Source organism: Notolabrus celidotus, chromosome 22 (assembly GCF_009762535.1).
Source record: "Notolabrus celidotus isolate fNotCel1 chromosome 22, fNotCel1.pri, whole genome shotgun sequence".
Lineage (NCBI taxonomy): Eukaryota > Metazoa > Chordata > Actinopteri > Labriformes > Labridae > Notolabrus > Notolabrus celidotus.
Window position 1 is genome coordinate 22445410 of NC_048293.1, and position 19032 is coordinate 22464441.

At 41.4% G+C, this 19032-nt stretch overlaps 1 protein-coding gene across 1 annotated transcript in view; it reads left to right on the plus strand.

Annotated features, from left to right (window-relative positions):
- adck1 (aarF domain containing kinase 1) overlaps positions 1–19032 on the plus strand; it is a 70219-nt gene that overhangs the window by 18822 nt on the left and 32365 nt on the right. The window contains exons 4-7 of the mRNA XM_034675699.1: positions 555–758; positions 13256–13414; positions 15475–15633; positions 16792–16908. Of these exons, the coding sequence (XP_034531590.1) occupies positions 555–758; positions 13256–13414; positions 15475–15633; positions 16792–16908 (639 nt within the window). The remainder of the gene's footprint in view (positions 1–554; positions 759–13255; positions 13415–15474; positions 15634–16791; positions 16909–19032) is intronic.

Genomic DNA, 19032 nt, shown 5'->3' on the forward strand with positions numbered 1-19032 from the left:
CACACACACACACACACACACACACACACACACACACACACACACACACACACACACACCAGACACCACTCAGAGGCCTGAATCAATGTAACTGACATTTGATTATGTTTCTCCTATTGCTCACTTTAAATTTGACGTATAAGCTTTTAGCTTTTTGTTTCAGTGTTGTTGTTACACTTTAGTTCAACTTTGTATACTTTTTGTTCATTTTTCATCTTCTCTTATGTAATATTTTATTCCTTTTCCTACTGACTCTTTCCTTAAAGCTCCAGCTCATAAAAACTTAAATCAAACCGTGTTTATGTTTTTATTTCCAAAGCGACTTATTTCACAGTCAGTTAAACAAACATTTAATTCTAACTAACCGTCCAGTCTAGGGATAAAACACAGGTTACAAAAATTGGTTTGTAGAGTGTGACTAAAGCTTGCAGAGCTAGCACCACCAGCCTTCAGTCCTCCTTGCTCCTCATTGCTCTGGTGGAGTGGTTATGTGTCAGTCCTTGAGACTATCTCCTCTGTGTCTTCTGTTAACTCTTGTTTTTTGGTTCCTGTAGGTGCATCTGCGATCAGCGGAGCGTCTTCGAGGCTTGTGTTGTGCAAACCGAGGAACTTTCATCAAGGTGGGCCAGCACCTGGGAGCTCTGGACTACCTGCTGCCCGAGGAGTACACGTCCACGCTGAAGGTGCTGCACAGCCGAGCTCCTCAGAGCAGCATGGAGGAGATCCAGCAGGTCATCAGAGAAGACCTCGGCAAGGAGGTGAGTCTGGACGGGCATGAGGATGCTACCTGCAAGGTGCTAGCTCAGCTAATGGTAGCCACACCTGGCAAACCCATTGACATCAGTTAGCTTCAGACTCTAGAGCTGTGTTGATATATTGTGCAAGACTTTGACTCTGGGATCTGACAACTCTGTCCAAAAAGGTGCAAAAATAATAAAAAAAAGAAATGTGTCAGAACTTTAAATTGTATCATAAATTAACAGAACAACAATGGTGTATTTTTAAGAACGATTCATTACTTTGAGATGTACATAAAATACAAAATTACTTTATTTGTAACTTTGCAGATTTCTTAGTTTTTGAAATATTTATGAGCTGAGTTCAAAGATGTTTTCACAGTTTAATTAGTTTATTCCTCTGTTGCTGTATTTGCTGATATAAGTGTTATTACTTAAATTATCTTCACAAACTTAAGTCTCTTAAATCACTAGGATCTAAAGCTCTAGATGTAAGCTACGCTCTGGTTCTGATTTTGATTTCAGTTCAGTTTAATCAGACTTGATTCAATTCAGCGTAAAGTGATTCGATGACCAGCCGACGCTTAAAGGTCAGTTAGCTTTTCAAAGGGTTAAACATCTGCTGCAGAAACACAAACTCATATGCAACAAGAGAAAAACATCTGATGTGAGATACCTTGAAGAAGATTCAGATCCTGCTGTTGGATGAGATTAAACGGTTTAATAATGAAGGTCCTGCAGGTTCAAGTGCTAAAGATGAAATCAGCTGTAATATCACAGTCTTTCTTTCTGCAGCCTTTAGATGATGTCTGTATGTTTGAGGATTTAGAGTTTGATGGTTTCATTTAGGGTCTGTGTAAACGCCAGGCTCTGATTCCTCCTCCCCCTCTCCCTCTCTCTGAAGGTAAGAGTACCTGTCTCTGCGTCGAGGCTTTGCAGGGAGCAAAGAACAAAAAAAGCTAATGAAGCAGGAGTGGATATGTCTGACATTCTGTCCTCGTTACGTTTCATAACCAGGCCGCGGTCCTGCTGCAGCTGTTAATGCTGCTGTTAGAGCGGAGCGCAGAGTTTGCTCTCAGACTGGTTGTTATGAAGCCTTTTAGAGCCGCTGCAGGCGAGGCAGTCGTTCTGTTCTCCTCAGATACAGAACATTGGTCCTCTCCTTCTATTACTGCCTCTACTCTGTCTCTGTGCATGTGTGTGTGTGTGTGTGTGTGTGTGTGTGTGTGTGTGTGACTTTACTACACTTTATCAGCAGATCCAGGAACAGTGGACATGTTGAACCGCACATGTAACACTCTCAGATTTTGGTGCAATTTGAACATTTCTGCATCAGCTCTAACTGTCTGCAACAAAGTTAGGTTTGTGTGAAATGCCGATAGATGCCACGAGATGAAGACATTCATCAGCTGCAGGGTCATTTGTTCCATGCGAGCAGGTTCCTGTCTGTGCGGTTATCTCTTTAGTATCTGGGTGTGAAAGCATTTTGGGCAAATCACATCAGGAGTTTATGTTGTCTTTCTAAAATGTGAGTTTTATGCAACATTGAGCAGGACTCTGCCGGATGGAGCGTGTGCAAACTTCAGCACAAGGTCGCAGTGAGTGTTTGTCTTTCACCAAAGAGGCCATCTCATGCTAGAACTACTCACCAGGGATGCAGCGGTCGATTCTGGCACTGTTTTTTTTTTTCACAGATATGTTTATTGACATTTTGTTGAATGCGAACAACACAAAACCAAGACAGCACATAGACAGTGACACACAACAACAACAACAACAACTACAACAACAACAGTACACATATATTAAAATTTAAATGATATAGAGAAGTGAATACAAATTAATATACGTATAAATAAATAGTAAAATGAATAAGTAACTAAATAATTAAAGGTGACATATCATGCAAAATCGACTTTTTAATGGTTCTCTACCTGAAATATGTGTCCCTGGCATGTCTACAAACCCCCCGAAAATGAAAAAAAGTCCATTCTGCCCCTGTTCTGATTTCTCCACCTTTCTGTAAATGTGTGCTGAAACGAGCCATTTCAGTGTTCAGTGTTTTTCATACGTCACAACGACATCCGGTCTGTAACGGAAGTCGGAGCTCGGAGCTTGTTCAGCCCATAGACTGTATAAAATACAACTCAACTCCTCCTCCATTTTTCATTACCTGCGCACATGTGTGCTAACAAGGAGCTTAGGAGGGAGACATCCTAGTTGTAGGCTGTCTTAATAAACACAAAGGTCGGTTTTACTCCCCACGTCTGCAGATTTGAAGATCTAGTGGATGATTTTTATTTTTCATGGAAAAATGCTAGCGCTAGTTAGCATAGCCACATAGCTACATGTTCGTAGCTGTGTACCAAGACACACGTCGACATACTGACAGATAAAACAGCAAGAAACACTAAATCTGTGACCAATGGTTCAGAAAGGTCCTGCTGCAGGCGCCTCTCCGTCAGGATCAGATTCTGGATCAAATTCAGATTTCAAAGTGTTTTTATGAGCAATAAACTTTAAAAACATGTTTTGGGAACCTCTTAGGCCAATATATTTTGATGAAAAAGAGCGTAATATCTCACCTTTAAGTAAATAAATGAATACAAAAATTGAATAAATAAAATAATAATTAAAAAGAAATAAATACATTGTTTTTGGTCAGTCTGCGACCCTCAACATCACTTCTGAAAATTGATTCTCACCCTGTTGACAGACATTAGCCCTGATTCATCTGTGAGTTTTTAAAAGTCAGAATCAATCAACCAATCAGGAGTGTCCTGCACGTTACTAACCAGTCACAGTGACTCTGCACAAACTTGCATTATCCTGCAGTTCTTTCTGCAGCTCTCTTTCTCTCTCTCCCTCTCTTTCGGCCTCCTTCCTCCTTTATAACTTTGTTTTTGGACATGTATGGATTGGTAATGGGAATATATGTCTTTATGCTCAACAGTCTTCTTATCAGTGCCTTCCATTGGCTCCACGTGTCTTGCAAAACAATGACATCACGCATCGCGAGCGGCAGTCAGAGCGATCAATGTAGAAGGAGTCGAGGAAGTGAAGCGGTCCAAAAAGGGTGGATTAATTTTATGCAAAATGATGCAAACAGTGCAACGTGCAGATTCTGTAGATGTGGGATTTCAAGCAACATGCTGAAACACTCATCGATGCAGCACAGGATTTGATATCAGGAGTTTCATGTGTCTGACTCTTTTTGCCGCCAGTGTTTGTATTGGATCAATAATTGCATCATTTAAATTTAAAGAATCTTAATTCTCGCCCTTCTTGATCGGCTGTCAGAGTCTCTGTCCTTTTAAATCCGACATATTGGAGCAGATAGTTTGCAGCAGCAACAGTTAGCATGCATGTTGGTGCATCATTTAGGGGGAGGAGCTTAGCAGAGTGATATGAGGTAGCAGAGGGAGAGGCAGGTGATCTTTCCTGTTGTGCTCTTCACGTGTCTTTCTGCCACTTTAAGGATAAAACTTTAGTTCTGTGTTCTGAAGTAGAAAACACAAGAGATACTCATCACAGCAGGCAGCAACTCAAATATCCTGAAATGACTTCTGAATGCGTCTCATGATTTCACCGCCTTAAAGCTGAACGCCACATCTCAAAGACATCACAGGTGTTGTATTTTTTAACTCTCCTCTTCTTGTTAATGCACTTTCCTCTTGTCGTATTGGAAAGTATTAAACTCTGAGAATACACAGATTGCTGAGTTCTTTCAAGGATGTCTTTGTTCTAGCAGACAGACTCAATAACGTCGAGCAGTGTGTCGTAAACGGATCGATAGACTTTCACACTGCTCTGCCCTTAAGGTCCTCAGTAAGCAGATATTTGTTTTATGAGAGAGTTGTGAGAATAAGTTTCATAAAGGCTGCAGATCTGAAATTAAAGCTTAAAAAAGAAGTTTGATTTTTAAACTTTTTTGGGGATGCTTTCAGTTCGTTTTCTGCAGAAAGTAAAACAAATCTGATCCGGCTGAAATAATCTTCTCACTAACTACGGTTTAACAGCTTTATACTGCTTTTCCGTAGAGTTTACATCTTAATAATAGTAAAAATAATAACTTTATTTATAAAGCACCTTTTGAAAACAATGGTTTACAAAGTGCAACAATTTGGTTAAACATCAAGAATGCAAACGCAAATAGAACCAAAACAATGATTGAACCCGTCATCTCAAGAACCAAGGCAACACAAGAACCCGAACTCAGACCAAAGGGATCAAGAAAGAAAAAGACTATTAAAACAATAAAAGGAAAGAAACAATAAAAAGAGGCTTCAAGCAGTAAAAAAGGAATGAAGCAGTAATCGAGGGGTAAAATCAATAAGGTGATATAAACTCAATCCAAAGATATTATCATCAGTATAGATAAAACATTTAAAGGTAAAAGCGATAAAAGAAATTAAATTGGAATGAATGAAAGATAAAAAGGTTAAAGACAATAACAGGAAGTAAAGATAAAAGCATTTTGTGCAGATTAAATCAGTAAAATAAATAAATCAAGATGAATAAAAGGAATAGAATAGAATACATTTTATTTTACCAGGTAAGTCAATTAAGAACCAATTCTCATTTACAATAACGACCTGGGCGAAGAGTCAACACAGATACATTTACAATATATATCTTTATTGTCACTGTACATTGTGCAACGAAATTGAGGTGCAAAAAGATGTATAAAAAGAACAGTAGTAAAAGATAAAATAGAAATAAAAAATCATAAAAACAGGAGACAAACATAAATAATAATAAATAAAAACAAAGAGACACACACAGCATTCAACAGTCAGACATTCAAGTGATTCAAAGATTTCACAGTCCCATTTTATATTTGCATTATTTAGCATTTAGTGCACTTATTGCTTTGGGATAAAACTGTTGTTCAGCCTGTTTGTCCTTGTTTTTAATGTCCTTTATCTCCTGCCTGAAGGCAGCAGTTCAAACAGGTGATGTCCCGGGTGTGTTTGGTCCCTGAGGATGTTTTTTCGCTTTCTTGAGGCACCATCAGTTTAAAGTTCATCCAGGGAGGGCAGTTAACGAGATATTAGGAAAGTAAAGCAATTAAAGGAAACAAGATGGGATAAAAAGGAAAATGATAATAATAAAAAAGGCAGTAAGAAGACGACGACGACATCACATAAAAGAAAGTCTTAAAAAAAAAAGATTGTCACTGATGCTCGCTCTGTTCTGTACCCGGGGTCTTTGCTGCTGCTCTCCCTGCCTTGTCTACACATGAAAGAGAGGGGAGGTGTGCTCTCCCCACCTCAGGGTTTGGCATTCCACACACACATATGGAAGGAACAAAGCCAAATATAACTCTCTTTGAGAACAGAGTTCCTGACGAAACCTTAGTTGAACCTAAATATATAAAAGTGCTGTTCTTGCCGCTGTATCGTCGTCGCCTGCTGTGTCATGTCGGTGATATGTTAATTCTCTAATCGTCCGTTCACTTCAGGCTAACTCTGAATGTGCAATCACGGCCTCAGAGCTCTGATTGTTGTCTGATTGAACACTCGGCTGTTCTGTCCCTGATGCACACGTTGTTGCACTCAGCTCTCACCGCGGCAAACACAAACAGGTGAGAAGAAAGAAAGGATGAAGTGATATTTGCACATACGCTGCAGACGCTTTTTTAAATTAATGCTATTTATTAGAATTATTTATATTTATTTTAATGCATTATATTTTTCTCTCTCACTTATGATCTGATTGGTGAGCCCTGAGTACTTTAGTTAAACCATATTTCAGTATTTCCATTAGTACATCTTGCTGCAAAACAAATCTACCTACTTGTATGGATAAAGTAACTCAAACCTGAGAGAAAGAAGATAAAAATGAATAAAATGTACTCAGGCTGATGACTAAGGCGTAGAACACTTGATTTGCGTGTCATGTTTGAGGTAACACATCTGTTTTACAATCCTCTAAATGTTTTTCATCCATATATGAGTTGAATCGTAGTCAACACATCTTGCTCCCCTGTAATTCAAACCCACTTCTGCAGAATTTTCTCTTCCATTTTAATCATTTCTTTTAAATTAAGGTGTGCATTCAGTTTGATTTCCTGCTGTATTTGTGCGGCTCGTCATTAGTCCTGAAAAGATGGAGATATATCTCCTCTGTGTACAAAGACGGCAGCAGAGTGAATCAGCCCTCCTCTCTGTTGGAGTGTCGGGAGAAGAAGTGACTCTGATGAGCGGTGCCAGGCAGCTCTGAAGTCACATCCGTTCATCTACACATGCTCCTTTTTTTAACGCGTGTATTCACTCTGGTTTCTGTTGGATATACAAGCAGTGAGCAGAGAGGAGTGTGCAGGGCCGTGCTGTTTTCAGCACCATTTGTGGCGACATATGCATTCCCACTGTGCGTGGCTTTGGAGAGCCGTGCCTTCACTCTGGCTGTCATTTCCCCTCCACAGTGAAACTGCTGAAAGGGCAGCTTGTGCAATATGTCGTTTTACCAAACAGAATCTGTTTCCAGGCATCTGAACGCTACGCTAACGGCTGCTGAGGCATAACTTTAGACAACAGAAGTTGCATTATGGGAACTTGGGGTCTTTTCAAGGCCGGGTGGAACAAAATAGGGACATCTGTGGACGTGAGGATTCAGGAAGTAGAAGACAACCTGATGACAGTCGGAGCCAAAAAAATCTGGTGAAGCTTTCTGCCAGAGTGCCTCGCTCTGTGACAGCAGAGGACGATTCTTATGCATTATCACACGGACACCATCTGAAGTTGTCAATTTGAACTGTCATTCTTGAAGGACGAGAGAAGACTTGCATTTATTAAATCTGTTTTAACTCTTATAACTGAGCCTGAAAAAGACAGTGTTAATTGTTTCATCAGATTAACACCAGGAGCTGAATTATCCTTTAGGTGTCAGTCTACAAAACAAAACGTTGATTAAAACCAGTAAAAACACAAAGTTAACACTTTGAAAGGAGCTGCTCCTTTAAAACAGCAAATGATGAAGTTTCCCTCTGGAGAGTGTCAGGAAGACTCTGATTTCAGTTTGGCTGACCTGAAACAGTCAGAAGGTCCAACATTAGATTTATGTACCCTGATGATGAAGATATTTTGGCCTTGAAGGAACAATACTCACCAATAGTTAAAGCTTCATTCTGAACAGCCAGCTCGAGTCAGGTTCAGACGACATTTCTAAACCCTTACTCAAATCTGTATGTTGGCACCATCAACACTCGACTGTGGTGAAACCAGCTAGCCTCCAGATGGGGGTATTATTGTTATTACATGAACAACTAATGGGGCCACTGTACCCCGGCCATGAGCTGAATAATGCCTCCCCTCTGGCCATGAGCCGTGAAGTGGTCCCAAAACATTACCGGGCTCCACTCCTATAAATAAGTCAAGAAAGATGGCGGCTAAGAATCTCCATTATGGAGGTTTTAAAGCCTGTTACTTCATTATTTTGTGTTCTTCTACTGCAGGAAATGGAGATTGAATTATAAAATAACTGGAGTTGAGCCAGTTTGGACGCATTATTGACACTCAGAGCATCCGTCACGTATGCAGGAAACAAGGCAGTCTGATAGAAAGATCAATGAAGTCTGATTGTGCTGGATCAGTAGGACTCTAACCCTGGAGACAGCGTTGTAGTACTCCAGTTGAGTTGGACTTTCAGGACTCATGAATGGACTTGGACTTGAGTAGTGATTGCATTAGGACTCAGAACATGGAGAGGTGGACTTGGAAAGCCGGATAGATGCAGAGTTGGGATGTTGATGCTTCAGCTTGGCATATTTTGGAAACAGTGTTTTCCAAAACCCATTTGGATTTGCATTTTAGATTCAACTTGCCTTTTGACGTTGGCGTAGACGTGCACAGCGGTCCAGTTCGTACCTTCCTCCTTTATTAACTGACCCTGAGCCTCACATTAAGACGGTTCTGGAGTTTTTACAGTGGCAGCTTTGATTTCCTCTCCTCAGTAAAGTAATCTCTCTCATCCCTCCTCCTCCTCCTCTGTAATGATTTATGTGTCTTCCTCCAGCTGGGGCTGTGGCCGTCCGCCAGCCGCCCAAACGGCCACCTCGCTGCGCCGACACAGACACCGCCGTGTTCCCGTCCAACGCTGAGGCCTCGGGGGCCATTTTATTTGTGCCATAACTCATTTCTGGGAACGTATGTCATCGCTGGTCTGCCCTCTGGGAGCGTGGCCCACGCGCATACATTACCATGTTTATTAACTGCACAGCTGAGATTAACATGAGCACTTACTGGGTGGTAGCAGAGTGTTTGTACTCACACCACTGAGAAGGAAACGGAGCAGGGAACATTGAAACTCTCAGAGGTTAAACTGCAGGGCCAAGTTTCTTTTCAACATTTTCTGAGAATATTAAAAAGCTAAATGTTAAATTTCACTGGGATCCCTCATTGTTGTGGAAGAGGCAGGCCCACCAGAGAAATGATGACACGTCTCTTTAACCCATGAAAGCTCTCTTTGCATGTCAGATCCCACTGGATGTTCCTCTTCCTCGTGGGGAGACACTCGAGGGTGCAGACAATTTCATTCCATTTAACATATTAACATAATGAGGAACTCAGCTGTTCCCACAAAGGATCCTGTGCCGCTTGCATAATTTATCATCTGATGGCATCTTCTACGGGGCTCATGTTCAGCATCTACCTGATGGGCCAACACGGTGTTCAAATTAGCCTCTCTTGATGTTTCAGCAGGGGAATTCTCCCCCACGGTCTGAAGTATGAAGGAAGGCGTCCAGTCTCTCCTCCTGCCTTGTATTGGTTCATATGAGCCAGTCATGCTTAAAATTGAGCTATAATAAAAGAAGGAGTGAAGCCAGTACGGTACACAGCCTGGTCTGGTGTTGTAATTTGAGTGTACCTTTACCTTTGGGGAAATGTTTGCAGACCTGACAGCTCAGTGGAAGTTTGAGGAGGTGTTACAGGGGTCTCTCTGGACCAGCAGAAAACGCATTGTTAGTCAAAAATATAAGCATACTTGTGCAACAATTCACTGAATGCTTGCACTCTTATTATACTCATCTCTGATTTCCTGTCGTCCTTGAATGCGCCAGGAATGATTGATCTAACTCCTATTTATTAACAAAGACCCAACATCATGTCAGGATCAGATCCAGTCCCATCTTACAGACAGGACTCAGTCTGATCTCATCTTAATCCACCATGAGCACAGCACTTTGCGGCATTTAGCAAGTTACAGTGGCAAGGACAAACTTCCTTTAACAGGCAGAAACCTCCAGCAGGACCAGACTCATGTTAGACACACATCTGCTGAGACTGTGTTGGAGAGAGGGATAGAGGGAGATGAAGAGAGAGAGAGATGATAGTGGTGAGACGGATAGTAGTAGTTGTAGCAGCTGGAGTCTGGCACGTCCACAACAGCAGAGATCCAGAGGAACCTACGAGACAAGGGAGCTCAGGGACTCCAGAAAGGTCTATTGGTTCGTAACTTTAATGGGACAGGAAGAGTTAAAGTAAGAGAGAGGAGAGAGAGGGAAAGTCAGGATCCCAGTGTGTCAGTCTGAGCCTATAGCAGCATAACTAAGAGCTGGTCCAAGCCTGAGCTAGCTCTAACTATAAGCTTTATCAAAAAGCCTACTCTTCCTACTCTTAAACGTAGAGAGGGTGTCTGCTCTAGTTTCGATGTCGGAGAACTCAAAAGAAATATCAGAAATGTAAAAGAATAGATAATACTAAAAATGACATCAGCATTTTAAGATTGTGACTTTGCCTTTTAGCACCTGAATAAGAATCAGACCCTTTTTGTGATCCTGGACAGACGCTCTAAAAGCCTCCAAGGTTAAAACTATGAACCTTGTGAGTGCTTCTAAACAAACCAAATGAAAACTGGAGAACAGACAGCCTCGCAACCTCGAACCCAATCCGGTCCGACCACAGTTTCTTAAATTATCTGGAAATACCGTCATCACAGTAAGGACATATATTTCCTGTTTTCATGTTTTATTTAGCGTGGATTTCAAACTGACCTATCAATCAAGCTTTATTTATATAGCACCTTTCATACAAATCAAATGATTTGATTTGATTTGATTTGATTTGATTTGATGACTTTATTTCGAACATGTAAAAGTAAAAATACAAAATAAAAGCATACAAGTAGAAAAGAAGAAAGAGTTATACAAACATACAAGACAAAAGAAACAGTTAGCAATATTAGCAAGCAGTGAAACAATTTACTTTACATGTGCAAAAAGGAGTAGGAAGAAGTTAAAACTAATCCATTACTTTCTAATCCAAACTAACTAACTAAATCTAATCCCACCCCTCTATTCACTATTTTCTTCCCTTATACGAGTGCAATCCCACAAGTCAAATCTTCATATATTATCTTCATATTTACACCAACAAACAAAAGTAAACCCCTTGTGATTCTCAACGCTAGTCTTCCTCCTTGTACCTCATGAAAATCATTTCTTTATATTTCTTCTTAAACTGAATTATGTTCAGACATTGCTGCAGCTCCATATTGAGACTGTTCCAAAGTTTTACCCCACAGACTGAAATACAAAAACTTTCTCCTTGTGGTCTTAACACTCACCATCTTTAATCTGAACTTCCCTCTTATGAATGCAATTCAAAGTGCTTTACAGCGACTCAAAACAAGAAAGAAGCAGAACTAAAATAATGGCAAGACATATTAAAAAACAAAAATGGATTTTAAAATAGAGCCTAATGAACTCCAACAACAATAAAATATATGTATAAAATAAGTTAAAGCATCAAATTAATATTACAAATATAAATACTTAAAATGAATACATTTAAAAAGGGTAAGGATAAGAGTTGAAAATAAAATGAAGGCTAAAAATGTCAATAAAACTGAGTAGATAAATTGAAATAAATCAATGAATGATTAAATAAAAACATAATATAAGCTAAACAGTTCAAATTAATAAAATAATAAAGCAACATTTAAATCAATATAACAGTAAAAATTAAGTAATATAATTGTAAAACCCTACATAAAAGCCAGACTGAATAAATACGTTTTTAGTTTACCTTTAAAAGTCTCAATATCAACAAAAGTTGTAGACCAAACAGTTAATCCATGAATTGATGTGTCATAGCCGTATAGCATCTGCTCTAAAGAAGGCTGCAGCCCATTGTTTGTCCTCCTCACTGTTACTGAGATTAACACCAAACACATTAATGTGCTACAACGTTTTGAAGCTGTTCTTTCCTCTGCACACCGCTTGGTGGGCAGGTTTGTTTCTGTACTGCAGGGCGGCCTCGGGGTAAACATGGAGGCTCCAAAGCACACAATAAGTCAGTCCTAATGACTCCGGGTCCCTCAGGAGGCCTGTTTAACCTTCAAACCCACACACTGGTTTATGTGTGTGTGTGTGTTCTGTGTGTCCACAGAGATGAGTGGAAGCTAATGAGGGACCACCTCTGCTCAGAGGGCTCCCTTGATGCTAATAGCTCAGCGCTGTGATAAGAGATTTGGAGGTGGGCAGAGAGTAACGGTATCTTTACTGTAGCTGCATCAAACCCAGAGTTTTCCTCCACATATATTTAAACAATGATTAATATTCCTCGTATTACACGCAGCACATTCTCTTCACGGTCTGCACCTGGATCCAGAGTCTTTGTCCGGATCCTTCTGTTCCCAGTTATCTCTGCTGCTGCTGCTGCCGTCCTGCAGATAGTCACGCCTTTAAATCAAAAACAATTTCCCTTCATATTCTTAATATTTTGAGTGAGGAAATTGCTCCTATAGCACAAAAAAAAAAAAAATCATCAGTCTTCCTTCTGTAATTACTTTCGTCCTCCTGAATTAAGCACACTGTTGCTCACAGGATGATTGTTTTCGCAGCTCCTCTCACGGTTATTAGTTTTAAGAAGAAACAGAGTTTTCAAGACGGCGTCGAGACAGCGTTCATTTTGAAACTCTGTGACCTCTTTTTATGGGAAAAATTAAAAACTCATTATCGTAAATATACTGTTTTAAATGATGATACTCTGCATGATGTGTTGCACAAATATTAGGTTTCTCACTGAGCTATGAAGGAGGCGATGTAAACGCTTCTCAGAGCTAAAGAAATACATCCTACCCTCACTAACACGTCTCCTATTAGAGATGTAAACATGCATCTTTATGAATCAGCTCCTGGTTTAACATTTGATGCTACTACGTCGCCCTGAGGAGCCCTGAGGTTGGAGCCCTTTGGTTGATAATTGCAGAAATCGAGTTTGAGCGTAAGAAAACGAACCATCAAACCAGACTAAAGTGAAAACATCAAATCTGAACCGCTCTGCTCGGAGGAGATGGAGAGCATGAATCACCGCGGGTACATCTCTCTTGTTTAGCCTCCTTCTTTTGTACAGTATCTAATAATAGCTTGTAAACAGAGTTGATCAGATTGATGACTACACTTCTCTTCCACTTTCAGCTTCACACCCCTTTCCCTCCCGTCTTATTTATCATTCTCCATCCCTCGTTTACCCTCTGCTCCCTCTCTCTTTCTGTCCCCCCTCTCTCTCCTGCAGCTGTCAGAGTTATTTGTCTCCTTTGAGGAGAAGCCTCAGGGTGCAGCCTCCTTAGCTCAGGTCCACAAGGCAGTGTTGCATGATGGAAGGACGGTGGCCGTCAAGGTCCAGCACCCCAAAGTCCAGAGACAGAGCTCCAAGGACATCGTGGTGATGGAGGTGAGTTTGTTTCAGTTAAACTGCGGGGAAGAAAAGTGAAGATGTGTCGGGGGTTTGTTTAAGGCTCGGAGACAAAGGGCCTCAATCAGCGACGCAAATATGAAAGAAAAAAAAGAAGGATGATGAAAGAAACTTTAAAGATTACTTAAATTGGGCCGCTGGTGGCCTAGCGGTCTAGGCGCCCCATGCAGGGCGTACAATTAACTTTTTACCTCATCTGCCATTGGCTAGTGACCTCCAAATATTTATCAGCCAAAAATATTTTTCACCGGCCAAATAAAAAAGCTGTCTGTTCCTCTTCTTGATCGTCTCCTGCCTCTTTGTTTATCCTTTTTGTTTGTGGTGGCTTCGCGCTGGGAATGTGTCGCCACGTCGAAACACTCTTCCCGCCGTGTTTCTTCAAACAAAGGGAATGAATAGAACTCCAGTAGCTGACGTCACGCCGTTCCCAACGTACCAAATCACAACACAAGTGCAGCACGCCGCGAGGGTCAAAATAGCCAAACAGTCGGCAGAAATGGGCAGTATGAAAACAAAACCTCACATGAAATACAAAATTTTCCATTGCCGCTGGCCGGGTGTTGATTTTATGCCCTGGTCCCACGTACAGAGGCTGCAGACCTCATCGCAGAGGTCGCCAGCTCGATTCCTGGACCATGTGCTGCACGTCTTCCCCCGCTCTCTGCTCCCCATGTTTCCTGTCTCTCTCCAGCTGTCCTGTCATAAAGCCAAAAACGCCCAAAGAACAGATTTAAAAAAAAAAAAAAAAATTACTTAAAGCTGCTGTGAGGAACTTTTAGCTTGTATAGACTCTGGCGCCCCCTTGTGGACAAATTGATACCTCTTATCTCTTGTCCTGTACATGCAAAATAAGTGTCGTCAGACAATAACCTCATCCTGTTGTCTCTTAACATTTAGATTTATCACACAATGTGATTATTTGCAATGAAAACAGCCAAAAAAGGATGTTTCTAAAGTGAGATGTCAATCATGTGGTCTGACACCTACCCCCTCAGAGCAGTTTCAGGCTTTAAAATGACAACAGAGAAGGTATCAGTGTTGTTGTAGATGGTCTTGTTTGCTTTTGAGGGTCATAAAGAGGCATCAGTATCAGTTTGAGTCTGTTTCTCAGCCTGTCAAATACTCCTCATAGTGCCTTTAAATGTAAAACTTTACTTAAAAACAACAACTTGTTTTTGCACTTCCCTTTGCACTAAAAAAAAGTCTTAAAAAAAGTTTGTGTAATTATTTTGTCATCATTTAAAATTCTCAAAAATGATTCTATATTTAAATGTGCTTATTTTATTATCTTTTAAAAGCTTAATTTATCCGGATCATGACAGTATTGATTGTTTAATTTATTCCTTTTTTTATAACTTTGTTTATTGGAAGTAGTTTCAGTGGTAGCAAAGGAAAAGTACAATGTGGTACAGAGGACTTCCATTCTTCCCATTTTTCCCTCTTTTTTCCCTCCCACAAACCCATCCCACTTGTACTTCAAAGAATAATATGTAAACAATACAGAATACATACAACAATTACACAAATAAGGAAAATAATAAAATCCAACCCTAATGTAAAATTTAATAAATAAAAATAAATAAATAAAATGAAGGGGGGGGGGGGGGCTCAGTCATCACAATCAGGCAGGGAAGTCAAAGATTCAATATGATTCAAGAGAGGGCTCCAAGTCTTATCGAATGTGTTCGAGGAACCATTAAGGGATAACCTAAGCTTTTCAAGTCTAATAGACAGTAACAACTCTTTCACCCATTGTTTAACTTATTCTAAGGATCTTTATGGATTCATGATTTGAGTTGAGAGCAGAAATATTCTCTGCAGCAGGTATCAGATCACAACAAGCTGATGTTTTAATCCTCCAGCAGTGTCCTCTCCTCAGACTCTCAGAGTAATGAGCTCTCAGTTTAACGTCCCGTCACTTCCCTCCTCCTAATGCGTTCTGGCATACAGTGTCAGTGGATGACAGGACACCGTTGTGTACACACAGACCTGTTTTATTGTACATGACAGTGAGGCTGATTGTGATTTGTAATCTGAAGGTGTTGCTGCGGGCCGTCCACTGGCTCTTCCCGGACTTCGCCTTCATGTGGTTGGTGGAGGAGGCGAAGAAGAACATGCCGCTGGAGCTCGACTTCCTCAACGAGGGACACAACGCCGAGCGGGTCGCCAAGATGCTGGACCACTTCCCTTTTCTGAAGGTATTATAATAACAGACGCGTGACGTGCACACACACAAACAAAGAGTCCAGTTAATAGGGTTCAGATTCTCTCTGTTCTCTGAGTCACTGTTGTCTCCTCGAACAGAGGAGGGTGAGCAGAACTCTGCACAGCGTTTCTCTTTTCCTCGACAGAGTTGGACTTCACGTCAATTATCATTTAATTTCCTGGTGTCCTTTTTCTTAATACGCCTGTGTGAGAACTTTTATTAGCTCTGCTGAATGTGAATTAGACTCCTCTTTCTCGCAGCCTGTCTTTGTTCAGTCCCAGAGGGCGAAAACTTCTCCAGTTTGTCTTCTTTTTTCTGGGATTCCTTTTTATTCTCAACTTTTTAAAATGTGCAGAGAGGTTTGGAAACTTTTAAAAGTCTTGTCAACTCATGTGTATGTAAATAAATACATAAATGAATAAGGATACCTTTAAAAGTACTCTAGCTTAAGGAAAGAATCTCCTCACTGATATTCATCGTCTAATGATCCCTGCTGACATTCCTCAGAGGCCGGCTCATCCCGAGTAAACATGTTTCCTTCTGAAGGCCTCGTAGAAATCTAATTAGTCCTCTTTCATCCATTGAAGCAACTTTTGATTAATAGAGATATTGTTAATATCTGACATGCCATGTTTTCAGAAAGCCGAGTGATTTAAATGTCATGCTTGGGACTTTCTCTCCTTTAGATGTAGACACAACGAACAATAGTCAACAACAGTGACGCCACCAGAGATGACAAAGTACGGAGCTAAATATGGAAAAGCCTTTGTTGTGTACAGAAAGGGAAAGTTGAATGCGCAATAATCCGGATGCTATCACACACACACACTCGCACGCACACACACACACACACACACACACAGACACACACACACACACACACACACACACACACACGCACACGCACACGCACACGCAGAGTTATATAATCTGGGAGTTGTGGATAAAACTAATCAGAGAGAGGAGGAAGGAGGAGAGTTTGAAGCTTGGGTGAGATGAGGAGGAGGAGGACTCAGGTTATCTGACAGGCTCCGGTTTAAAGAACACTGACTACATTTACATCTTCTGTATTATGAAGAATAAATATCCTCATCATGAGACCGTCTGCCGCTCAGTCACAGTAAACGTTTGACCGCCTCCCTCTCCTCAGGTTCCCATGATCCACTGGGACCTGTCCACAAAGAGGATCCTGACCATGGAGTTTGCAGAGGGGGGTCAGGTGAACGACAAAGACTACATGAAGAAACATGACATCAACGTCAACGAGGTACTGTGTGCTGCTCTGCCTGCTCTCTAACTGCTCTGTCTGCTCTCTGCCTGCTGCTTTCTGCCTGCTGCTCTGTCTGCTCTGCCTACTGCTCTGTCTGCTCTCTACTTGCTCTCTACCTGCTTTCTACCTGCTCTCTACCTGCTCTCTACCTGCTCTCTGCCTGCTCTCTACCTGCTCTCTACCTGCTCTGTCTGTTCTTTACCTGCTCTGTTTGCTCTCTGCCTGCTGCTGTTTGCTCTGCCTGCTGCTCTGTCTGCTCTCTGCCTGCTCTCTGCCTGCTCTCTGCCTGCTCTCTGCCTGCTCTCTGCCTGCTCTCTGCCTGCTCTCTGCCTGCTCTCTGCCTGCTCTCTGCCTGCTGCTCTCTTCCTGCTCTGTCTGCTCTCTACCTGCTCTGTTTGCTCTCTGTCTGCTGCTCCGTCTGCTCTCTACCTGCTCTCTACCTGCTGCTCTCTTCCTGCTCTGTCTGCTCTCTGCCTGCTCTCTGCCTGCTCTCTGCCTGCTCTCTGCCTGCTGCTCTCTTCCTGCTCTGTCTGCTCTCTACCTGCTCTGTTTGCTCTCTGTCTGCTGCTCCGTCTGCTCTCTACCTGCTCTCTACCTGCTGCTCTCTTCCTGCTCTCTACCTGCTCTCTACCTGCTGCTCTCTTCCTGCTCTGTCTGCTCTCTACCTGCTCTGTTTGCTCTCTGTCTGCTCTCTGTCTGCTCTCTTCCCGCTCTCTACCTGCTGTTCTGTTAGCTCCTTTTACATTTCACAGAGGAGACTCTTACACCTCTGTGACGCGTCGCTGTCCGTGTCAAATGCCCCAAATAGGGATCCTTTGGCTCTTGCATACAGCCTCAAGTGGACTCTTGAGGAACTGCCGTTTTTTGCACGCTTCTTATTTCCTCACTGGAAGTTCCCGCTTGGGATACACGTCCCGCCTCTCGTGCGATCCCATCATCACTTTGTAAAACACACACCTGATCACACACACAGGGTTCCCACGCGTCCTGGAAAACCTGGAAAACAGTTGACCAGTTTTCCAGTAGTGGAAAACACCTGGAAAATGGGAGAAAAAGTCAAATGTCCTGGAAAATCACATATAGTCCTGGAAAAGTATTCCAACATGGCTGCGTGCGACCTGACCCGATTAACAAAACACATCCTCATTCATTGAAAGTTGAGCGCATGCTGTGCTGGAAAAGACAGCAACACTGTGCAACTTTTTTCACATCTTTTCTCCTTCACTTCATAATCATGCTTTCACAGAAAACGGGGGTATATTGTTTATGCTTTATGGTACATTAACCTTGTAGAGTGCTCTTTTGATTCAAAGGGTCTTATATTTAAGTTAAAGTGTGACCAGTGGAGTCGGGCAGAGAGCTTGGGGGTCTGTGTCTCACAACTTTCTCTGCAGGCTGAGAGCTCAAGTACCGTACTCTATAGTGTACGCGAACCATAGCGTGGGGGTCCATGAAATAATTTGAATACATTTCTAATAAATTTTAAAATTGTGCTGTGTCATTACAAAACAGCATATACACCATTGTTATGATACCATTTGGTGGATCGAAGGGATATGTGAGTCTTAATACTACTAATTTTCTGAAAGCTTTTTAAGATCAATTACTTGAAAAGTATAAATGCTGTCATGTTGAGTCAACAAGGAATGAAATGACCCTCTGTTTTAAAGTATACAAGTGTTATTTGCTTGATTCAAATTTAAGTGTTATCTGTTTATCACTATGGTACAGGTCTGAAGTATTTACATTGATACGTTTTACAATACAAATAGTTCCAAGGGCAACTAAGAGTGCAAATGGTAGTAAGCATGTGCTTTAGTGATGGGAAGTTGGGCTCTTTTCAGAGAGTCGGCTCTTTTAACTCGGCTCCCAAAGAAGAGCCTCTTTCGACTCCCGAACGGCTCTTAATTAAGGATCTTTTGTAGCCGTATGTTTTATCTTAACTTTGCAAAAACTAATGGTTTGTGTTGAAAACCCTTTTAAATACAGTGTTTTTATGAGAAGCCTTATAATTCCGCAATTTTGTGCATTTATTCTGTTACAAAACCATTCTTACTCTAACCCTAGGATTAGGGTTAGGATTAAGGTTAGGATTAGGGTTATGATTAGGATTAGGGTTAT